The sequence below is a fragment of the Sorex fumeus genome, unplaced genomic scaffold (assembly GCF_029834395.1).
Source record: "Sorex fumeus unplaced genomic scaffold, SorFum_2.1 ptg000081l, whole genome shotgun sequence".
In the NCBI taxonomy this organism is placed as follows: domain Eukaryota; kingdom Metazoa; phylum Chordata; class Mammalia; order Eulipotyphla; family Soricidae; genus Sorex; species Sorex fumeus.
This window is the reverse complement of record NW_026606138.1, coordinates 1,837,124-1,847,884: the sequence shown is the minus strand read 5'-3', so window position 1 is coordinate 1,847,884 and position 10,761 is coordinate 1,837,124. Positions and strand designations below refer to the sequence as shown.

Genomic DNA, 10,761 nt, shown 5'->3' with positions numbered 1-10,761 from the left:
ATCTGAACATGTGAAAGAGACATGTAAAAAGGAATGACTTCATTCTCTTTTTATTCTACATTTAATTTTAAAACCCAATACACAGTATTTAATTGCAGTGCTTCGCCAGACAGTTTGGACTCTTAGCTGTTACCTTTGGGGTCCTTGTTTCCTGGATATTGTCCCATTTGGAATTCATCCAGATTCCAAGGACTGGGTTTGCCATATAGGCATACACAGTCTGCACTCTAATTGAAACTTCTATAAACTAATACCATGAGTCTACAACCAGCCAATGATTTGGGCACCTTTTAAGATCTTTCTTCCACCAGCAAACACTTCCTACTGATAACCGTTCTTAAAAAAAAAAAGTTTAAGCTATATTTAAGACTACATTGAAAAGGGCAAAAAAGTAATTGGGGCTAAGGTGAAATGAAAAATGGACAAGTCATGGAATATATTTGCTCACTATTCCGGTAAATCTGAAGTAATGGGGCTCATATCCTCAGTTTGCCTTAGTCTCAAGATTTTGGTAAGAAGAACGTTACACGGTAGGCATGATATGTTAATACCCTCAGCTAAAAATAGAAAACACCCTAGGGGAAAACGTTCCCAGTCCCGGATCTTTACTTCCGGCGGGGTGTTGATGCTCCATCGCTAAGCATTGTTTTAGCACCGCACACCTGGACTCATCACAACAGTATAATCTAGGCACCCGGGCTTCGGAGAATTTCATTCAATTTACATACGATCCTCCCCATCCTCCTCGGGTGAGCGGGACGTGAAACCGGACACTGCCTCATCTCCCCAGCTGGCACGGGCTCGGCTCTCGGCGTTCATAGCCCAAGGCTCCGAGCATCCCTCGCGGGAGGCGCGGTGGGACCACGGAGTCGGGAAGAGGGGTGACTGCGGGGCTTGTTGCACCGAAGATTTACAATGTACTTCTTGCAGGCGGCTCAGCAACCCCCTCTGTGGCTGTGGGTGTCTGGTGTGACAGAGCGGAGAAAAGCTCTCTAATCTCCCAGTGTCTGCCTCTGCCGCTCCGCCGCTCCCCACCCTCCCGCCTTCCCTGCCTCCTCGCGCGCGCTCTCTCTCTCGCGCTCTCCTTTGCCTTTCTCCGGGAGTTTCGGTCCCCGAATGCAGCCCGAGTGGCCCTGGCCATAGACCCGGAGCCCGTGTCCACACGCGCACACACGCGCCCACCATGCACACGCACTCACACGCGCGCACTCCCACGGGGAGCCCGAGCAAACCCAGAGCTTCGTCTACCTGAAGGGGGATGGCCCGGCTGGACACTTCTGGCTCACTTGTCGTCTCCGGAGGTCAGAGCGACGTCGCAACGCAGGAGGCCAGCTCTCGGCTCTGCCACGTCCGGCCGAGGGCCCCCGTCGCCGCTTAAAGTGTCCAGGGTGGAGGGCGACGGCGGCTTCTCCAGGACAGATTGGAACCGGAGCGGCTCTGCGGCCCTGGGACTTCGCCCGGCCGCTTCCTCCACGAGTGTCTCGGTGCCGGGCTGCGGGAAGCCGGGCTCGGGCACCGCCACCGCCGCCGCCGCCGCCGCCTCCGGCACACCCCACCCCGGGACTGCACGCCGCAGCTGGAGCGCGGGGAGAGCGCGAGCCGGAGGGAGCCGCGGCGCCAACTTCCCTCCTCCCCACCGCTCGGGGTGCCTTCCCGCCGCAGACGGGAGGAAAGTGCGGCGCGGGCGAGCCAGCAGCCGGCGGCACGCAGGGGCAGCCCCCGGGATGCGCTCGGCGGACAAGTAGCGCGCAGCGGGCTCGCCAGACGCTCTCCAAGTTGGGCGCGTCCCAGCGCTCGGCGCCCCGCGCCGGGGCCGCGGGAGTCGGGAGGGAGGCGGGGCCGATGGGGGGCGCCGAGGGGGCCGTCACCTGCGGCCGGAGCCCTTCGTAGGAGAACCCGGCTCAGCCTCCCCAGGGTCTCCGCGGCCGTCGCGCCCTCGGCCCCCTCGTGCGCTCTCCGATGCCGGCGCGGCTGGTGGCCCCGGTGGCCCGCCCGCGGGGGGTGCCGGAGGGGGCGGGAGAGTAGGAGGAGGCAGTGTGATGGCCCTGGACGGCGAGCGGGGGGAGCAAGAGGAGGAGAAGAAAAAGAAGAAGAAGAAAAAGAAGAGGAAGAAGAAGAAGGAGGAGGAAAAGGAGGAGGAGGAGGAGGAGGAGGGGGCTGAGAAGCGCTGCTCACCTTTCGCGGCCAGGATGGGCGAGAACGACTCGGCACTCCGGGCGGGCGGCAGGGGGCTCTCGGACCCGTGGGCAGACTCCGTCGGGGTGCGACCCCGGACCACCGAGCGCCATATCACGGTGCACAAGCGACTCGTGCTGGCCTTCGCCGTGTCCATCGTGGCGCTGCTCGCGGTCACCATGCTCGCCGTCCTGCTCAGCTTGCGCTTCGACGAGTGCGGCACGAGTACAGCGCCGGGCGCCGACGGCGGCCCCGCTGGCTTCCCCGCGCGTGGCGGCAACGGCAGCTTCCCGGGCTCGGCCCCGCGCAACCACCCCGCTGGCGTGGACCCTCCGGCGCCCGGGGCGGGCGGGGAGGCCACCCCGGGGACCCCGTCCGCCCCGCCGCCGTCGGAAGAGGAGAGGGAGCAGCCCTGGAAGCACCTGCGCCTGTCCGGCCACCTCAAACCACTGCACTACAATCTGATGCTCACCGCGTTCATGGAGAACTTCACCTTCTCGGGGGAGGTCAACGTGGAGATCGCGTGCAGGAATGCCACCCGCTATGTCGTGCTGCACGCTTCCCGGGTGGCGGTGGAGAAGGTGCAGGTGGCCGAGGACCGGGTGGCCGGGGCTGTCCCAGTGGCCGGCTTTTTCCTCTACCCACAAACCCAGGTTTTGGTGGTGGTGTTGAATAGAACCCTGGACGCGCACAGGAATTACAACTTGAAGATCATCTACAACGCCCTGATCGAGAACGAACTCTTGGGCTTCTTCCGCAGCTCCTACGTGCTCCACGGGGAGAGAAGGTACGGAGGGAGGCGGTGCCGGGTACCGCCCCACCCCGCCGAGCTGCTCGAACTGGGGGCAGCCGGCGTTCCCGGGGACCCGCTAGCTTCACAGAGTCAGAAATTGAGGGTGGGGAGAAAAGTGAAGGAAAGGTCAGACCCTCACCCATTGCCCTGGAGTTCTCCTAGACGTCTGTGTTTTCCCCGTTAGAAACTCCACTAACTCACTCCCCAGTGCCCAGCGCCAGAAACCACTCTTCTCTAGTCTGGGATCCCCTGCATCCTCAGGTCTGAGTTCCTTAAACAGCCCGCCCAATGGATCTTTTATAGAAGGGTCGGTTTTTGCTTGTGTTTCTGCTTTTAGAAGTATAATCTGGAAAGTGCAAATGTCCTCCGAAACCTGCCAACCAAGTGACCATCCAGGGAAACATCCCGGAGTGCCCAGAGGTTAGGGCAGCCAGCACTAACGCCCCAGTAAAGGGTTGGGGTAGGGCGAACAGGTTAGCACCTTTCTTTCTGGAATCTCACTGTCTCCTAGCCTCTCACCACCACCTGGCAGGTATAGAGCAGAGGATGAGCTTTGCCTGAATAAAGTTTTTCAAAACTGGGAGTTCAGATTTGAAGCGGGTCCAGTGGGTCCCAGAGGCTAAAGAAGGATAAAGGAGTGGGGTGGGAGTGTGTGTTGCCGAGGGGGCGTGTGGTGGATCATTGATGGCCATGGTCAATGCAAGGGAAAGCTGCCCTTCCTTGCAGGGGCTGCAAGTCTTCAAAGGCAGAGTGCCTCCAGTTGTTTGTTCCTTCTCAAAAAGATTCCCGGGCAAGGAAGGAAAGCTGGCTGCCAGCCTCCAGTGTCTTGTTAGTGAGTGCCCTGAACCTCCAGATTTGGGCAGTTTTTATTATTTCTGAGAAGCTGTGGGAACTCTACAGTAGTTGTTGAGAGCACAGACTTTGTGCTTCATCAGAACTGAACTCAGATCCCAACTGTAGAATTCTAGTCTGGTTGCTGTGACAACTTGAAGTGGTTGTTTAATTGAAGTCACCTGTTCCTGACAAGTATGACTTCTCATCATTGACTCCTGATCATTGTCCCTCTTCCTACTGTCCCCCAGGTAGTATCTCAGTTCTATAAGTAAACTATGCAACAGTGTTATTACCCAGTTTACAACTGGGGAAATGAAGGTACTGGGAAATTGAGTAACTTTGTCACACAGTGAACCCCTGGAGAAGGGGCACAGACTCAGGCTCTTTGGTTCAGGGTCCAGACTTTCAGTGTTACTTGGTACTAATCATCATATTGTTATCATAAGATTGTTTCAGGTCTCCATGAGTAAATGCACTGAAAAGCACTTTAACAGGTACCTGGCACCAGGAGTGCCTTTGCAAATGTTAGTGATTATGAATGTCTGGAGATGGAAAATTCTTAAGTGTATTCTTGGATGAATAAGTAGTCTTGCTCTGCTCTATTTCTTTTGATATAACTTCACTGAATTAAGTGGCCATGCAGCCGGTGAACAACTGAAATAAACTTAAAAAATGGAATAGACAACTTAGATGTGCAGTAAGGTTGAAAGTTAGCAAAGGTGTCACTGGTTAAGCCTTTTCTTTCTTTGTGTATGTGTGTGTGTGTTATTTTAGCTTAGCTGGGGGGGGGCATGGAAGGGGTCATGGGCATACCTGGTGCTCAAGGATCACTCCTGGTGGTTCAGGGAACTGAACCTGGGTTGGTTGTGTGCAAGGCAGGTTGGCTGTGTGCAAGGCTGTGCTACTGTTCCAGCCCCAAGCCTTTCCTTTCTTAAGGGTGTCTCACTGTAGCAGCAAACCTCTGCTCAGAGGTGCCCAGAGACACCAGGTCAACAGGCTTGGTCAGTGAAGAGCTGGGGCTGGAACTTTGGTTTTCTGATCCTTGCACATGGGCTCATTGTGTCTGGAAAGTCCCCAAACAACTATGATAGTGTAAGAAGATGGGAAATGTCATTGTGCTATGAAGATTACAAACATTTTGAACTTTATTGAGTGCTTATTAAGTAATCTCATATAATTGCTTACTACTTCTGTAGTTTTGATAGTTAAAACCACCTGTACATATATATATATTTATATATATATATATTTTAACCTCAAGCACCGAGGATCGGAATGGATAACTTCATTTTCCTTTCACCATATTCTCCCCATTCAACCAATATATTCTAAAGAAAACAGGTTAAAAAATACATTTTGAAATTCACATAATATCAACTATAGAAGAAAAGCTGTAGAAGGAAAATTTGCATGTTAAGTTCAGAAACAAGTTTGTCATGTTAAAATGTCAGTAGTGGGAGTAGTATACCATCACTATATATCTTGCATTGGTAAAAGAAATACTTGCATAAAATCCTGCTTTTAGAGCAATGCCAAAATATAGTTGGTGGAACTGAGTTGTTTTGGTCAGTGCTTTCAAATTAACAGCACTCTTGAAAAGACCAGATGTTTCTGCTTGACCCATAACTGATTTTTGGACCTGAAGTACATATTTGTATTCAAACTCTTTCCTCAGTTTTCCCCAAAGATGTAAATAACTTGGTTGGAAGTTTAACCTAGAGCACATGTGGCTTAACTCTGCATCCCAATGGAAATAAGGGATTGGCCTTTCAAGAAATCATAAGATGTTTTAAATTTCTAAATAGCGTCTTAGAAAAAGTCCTTGTTCCTGTTTTCTGACCTCTTTTCAATGTAAGAGTAAATATTATAATTTTTTGATATTTCTACTGAAATTGATACGTTAAAGAAATGTACTGAAATATTTCACAATTATGCCAACATTGCACATACTAATCTATTGGAGGGGGTTGTTGTTCCTATAACTATTTATAAACTTTTAAATATGCCAATATGAGCCACTAACTCAACCAGAGTTGGATTTTTGTTGGTAAGAATTTTGAATGGAATATAATGTAGTATCTAATGACATTTTAAAAACACTTTTGAAAAGGATGGAGATGTAAACTCTAATTTTCATTTGATTAATGATTAAATATCTTTGTCATTAGTTATTCATAATTTTCGCCAATTAATTAGTGAAAGTAAATATTTAATGGGCCAATGGGGAGCCACATTATGCTACTTGAAATATTTTAAAGATAAATATTACAATTCAGCCCACCTGACTTAGCCTATGTGGAAAAAAGACAGATATACCTAGTCAACCTTCACTTTTTGACTCATTCCTAAAGTCTGAGAGTAAGAATTTGGATGAGGGTAGGAAACAGATTTCTTCATTATGTGCTGAGTTCCTTTGATCCCTAGAAGGCTTTCTCTCCCATTAGGTGTTGAAGGTGATCTGGTTTTGTCCTCCAGGGAGAACTTAACCTTTCTTACACTCCTCTGTGGTGGTTAAAAAAAGAGGAGAAGCTCCAATTAAAGTTCAAGTTTCCTCTACTGGAGTCAAGTGCTCTACAGTCTGTTCATCTGACTAGAAGGAAAGCCATCACTTGCTGAGTATTGCAAATGAATTAATGTAGATTTGAAATGTTTGCACACAGTAGTCAATTATCTTCATTAGACAGTATACACTTTCCCTGTTTTCTCAGGTAGGCACGTAGAAGCAGATAAAGGAGGTGTGTATTTATGCTGTGGCATCCTGTAGTAACATATACTAGCTTAGAATTAGGCAAAACATTCTTTTACCTGAAGTAATTGCTTCTTTGGGGTAGCCAGATGGTGAGCATACCCATGTTCAAAGTAGGGTACCTTAATTTAGATCCAGATGGTAGATTGAAAGAGGAAATTTATCCAATGTAAATGAACATTTTATTCACTTTCAAAAGGGAGACTCTTTTTCTTTGACAAACTTTGATTGAGTCTTTAACATGCTGCTGTGACAGTGGCAGTATAAAAATAGGAGATCTTTTCTATAATCGGTTATTTGAAGGGAAACATGGTCTGTGAGTATGTTTTATACTCACAGAAAGTTAAAAAAGTTAAACTTTGTGGTTCTCAAAGAATTTTGCAAAAATAAAATACTTCTTTGAAAAGACTCTTGTGGATCTTATGGTCCAGCATATGATCATTGTGGTATTCATGTACCATAATAATGCCTTCTATATTTATTTATGAACTTAATTAATGACCATGATATTTAGTAAAAATGAGGAAGCCTTCACGTTGTTTCAATGTTGATGGCAGTCTCATTTTTCTCACTCAGCCTGGTGAGCATGATGGAGTTAATGACTTTTGTCACTTCATGGAAGACCCTGAACTGAAAAATTTGTGAGATCTCTGAGTCTTGTTGAAAAGTTTTGAAAGCAACTCTAAAAAGGACTATGTGTGGTGGATCTCTCCCAGAAGAACACAGGACTGTGACTGGATACCTCACATCGGATTTATATGACATGCTGATTTTCTCAAATCAAATTGGGTCACTACTTATGTGGATCAACTTGAGGCAAGAGTTCAGGACAACTGTGCTGATTTGTTCAAGAATGCAGATATTTATCTGATATGAATACAAAGAATAGGATTTACTTTTTTAAGCATAGTTGTAAAAAATGATATAAAAATTGTGGGGAAGAAATAATTTAGCATTAATATATAAGCGTTGTATAGTCCAAAAGGAAGTGTTTCTCTTTCACTTCATGTTTATCCTTCCATTCATTAGAAATGATAATAATCATCTTTGTCATCATAGTATTTCAAATTATTTGTGAGAAGAATTCCTTTCATTTGTCACATGCTTCCAGGTTTATAACAATGACTGGGATCCTCCAGAGATTTCTGTCTCATGCAGTCCTGCTTTTTGCCACTAGAGAGTGGATGGAGACTCCAGTAGAGAGAACTGCATTAGGAAGATACAAAGATGAAATAAACAAGCAAAAAATGAAAATAATCTCCCTCTCTTTTCAGTTTTTTGAACATTTTGAAATGATTCACCCAGAAACAGCAGGATGGTGGTGTTAGTGATAGAGGTGGCCTGACAATAGAGTAAATTCTATCAGATTGGCTCTGGTGAATTGGGGTTAAATTAGGGAAAATACACCTTCCCTAGGTGTATTTTCTCAGTCTCTGAATGCCCAAGTAGCCTCAGGGTTTAAGGAGCTCTGACACCAGTTGTGTAGGGTTACAGAACAGACTAGTCATTACATGCAGAGTGAAATTTGAGTTTAATTATTCAGATGGTTTCCCATGACCACACAAGTAAAGAAAACTCAGGTTAATATCTGGTTCGGTGGTAGAATGCATGCATCAGATGTGTGAACTCTTAGGTTTGATTATTGACCTTACCTCAAAGAAAAAAAATCATCATAGAATGGAATTATTTCAAAAAATTCTAGTCTTGGTTAATTTTCATGTCTGTTAAGAACAAACTGTAGCCAAGTTGTGGTTGTGTTGCTAAATGGAAAAAAAAATAAAGTGTGTGTTCGTGTGTGTGTAATGTGTTCATGGATTCTGTCCCAGACTGTATGGTTAATGTCCTGACTATTCTATTTCTTAACTTTATGACACTGACCAAGTTTTCTAATTTACCTGGGTCTATAGCCATCCTTGGAAATTAGGGAGAATGATGGTCTTTTAAAATGTCATTTTGAGGATTGTATGAGTTATGTAATAAAATTCTAGAACAGAGTCTGACAATTGGTAAGCACTGTTTTGGGTATTACTATTATATTATTCCACGGCAGAGATCTGTTATTGGGCTAGTCATGTTCGGTAGACATTGTGTAGAGTGTCCCCTTACTAGTAATATGGGGATGGGGTGGGGTGGGAATTTGTCACAGTGGCGTTTCCTTCGATTCCTTCTGCTGTCTGTTTTACCTTGATAGGTGAACTTGAATAATGGGGAAAGGAAGAGGCAGAGCTTTTCTTTAGTGAAGACAGTGAAGAGAAAGAATGTGATTATTTAACAGCTTGAGAAACCCCATGCTTGGTTCGTACAGTTTGACATGGAGAAGGTTGAAGGAACAGAAAGAGTATAGAAAACAGCCACACACAACTTTATGGTGCTGCTGTGTTTGGTTGTGAGAATAGACACCACCTCTAACAGGCTAGGAAAGAATCTCCCTCGTTACTATAACCTCGTATAGTAAGTAGAAAACCCCGTGGGGACTAAGGAAGGGTATATGAGACATTAGTTGTTGTTCTGAAGACTACTTGCGTTCTGACGGTAGCAGTACTTCAGAAAACTTAACCTAATCCTTTGCCTCTTTCTAATGTTAAGCAAATGGATCTCAGGCACTGGCTATTTATTTTCATGAGAACCTAATATTGTAGCCCAGGAAAGTAATTTTCGTGCATTTATACTAATTTTCATCAACACTGATCATTTATTCAGTATTCATTTTTGATATGAGTGTTTAGTAGAAAAATATAAAAACAAATATGAAGAGTATGCTGTTTTTATAACACAATTATTCACATATGTACCACTTCCTACATACAGATTGCTAGAATTATTGCATTATATTTTTAGTATACTAGAACAGTTATTTAAAAAAAGACTACATGCTTGCATATAGCACTGAATATTCAGCAGGAGTACTTCTGAAATTGCGGAAGCTTAATGATTCATTGAAATAGATAAAAACACATAGTCTAAATAATGACCCATTTTGGCTGAGAATGTTTCTTCATTGAGTAACTTGTATTTTGATTAATAGACTTCAACTTAAATAGGGTATGGGTAACTTCCATGACCTCCTAACTTAGTACATTTTACTAAACATTTGCTAGTGACTCGATTGTCCATTGAAACTTTCTTTTAAATATGGGCAGCTTTTGATATGGGCAGCTATCAATCTTACACGATTTGCAATTGTGATATAAGTAAGTTCACTTATTTTTCATTTGCAACCCTAAGCAAATTGCAATTGTTATATGAGTAACTTCAATGATTTTTCATTGTGCTGTGTGTGTGGTATGCATGAATGAGGTCAAAGCGGAAATCCCTCAAATGCCATGTCATTTGTGAGGTTCTCTTGGTTTTGGTGGGCTCCACTATGAAAAGCCATGGATCAATCTGATTACTAACAGCATTATGCAAATGTTTGTTTCCTCTGCATATTTTAACTTTATGAAAAGGCAAACTGAAAGTAATGGAACAGAAATTGTTTTGTATCACATACTGTAATTTGTTGGCAATATCAGCCAACGTTAATGCATTACTTCTGCTGAATCTTATCATAATGACTTGACACAAGTAGCTTGCCTAGTGAACTTCCGCAGAAATAAGAAGAAATCAATTCTCTATATCCTTCAGAGGCAACACAGAGCTTTAAGTCCTCCTTTTTAGCTCGACCAAAATGTCAAATAGAGAAGTTGTTAAGAACTCAAGTAATTTATTTTAGATAGAAATGAATTAGATGCATATATATTATTTTTATTTTTCTAGTTATGCTAAAGTGACATTCTTAGAATGACACTTCAGGATGACACTTTTGAAAGTGGAATTTTTATGATAATAGAGGGATTCATTAAAAGATAAATAATTTTGTTTAGGATGGCAGAGGAAGAATAGACGACTTAATACTTGTCACAATACCTTCTTCCTTGTGCTGTTATTTTACTTCTTGCTATATTTATATATGTATTCTACACCAATACTGTACATTAAAAATTTCCCACTTCTAATTATTTTTTTGTGTTTCTTCTGTTGGGTATCCTATTACCACTTCAAACACCTCAGATTTACTGACATATTTTTTGAAAAAATCAGCAACTAATTTTTCCACTACAGATTACCTTCTTTAAAGCAGCATTCTTCAAAAATTTTACTTTTGCATGTCAGCAGTTATAACTTTGCAGTATTTTAGTCATTTTCAAGCTTTCTACATGATTGGACCAGCACC

At 44.5% G+C, this 10,761-nt stretch overlaps 1 protein-coding gene across 2 annotated transcripts in view; it reads left to right on the top strand.

Annotated features, from left to right (window-relative positions):
- Positions 1-1,749: 1,749 nt before the first annotated feature.
- The window catches only part of TRHDE (thyrotropin releasing hormone degrading enzyme), a 448,119-nt gene continuing 439,107 nt past the window's right edge, over positions 1,750-10,761 (top strand). For both annotated transcript variants that reach the window (XM_056130789.1, XM_056130788.1), the window contains exon 1: positions 1,750-2,962. In XM_056130789.1, the coding sequence (XP_055986764.1) occupies positions 2,040-2,962 (923 nt within the window). In that variant the 5' untranslated portion in view covers positions 1,750-2,039. The remainder of the gene's footprint in view (positions 2,963-10,761) is intronic.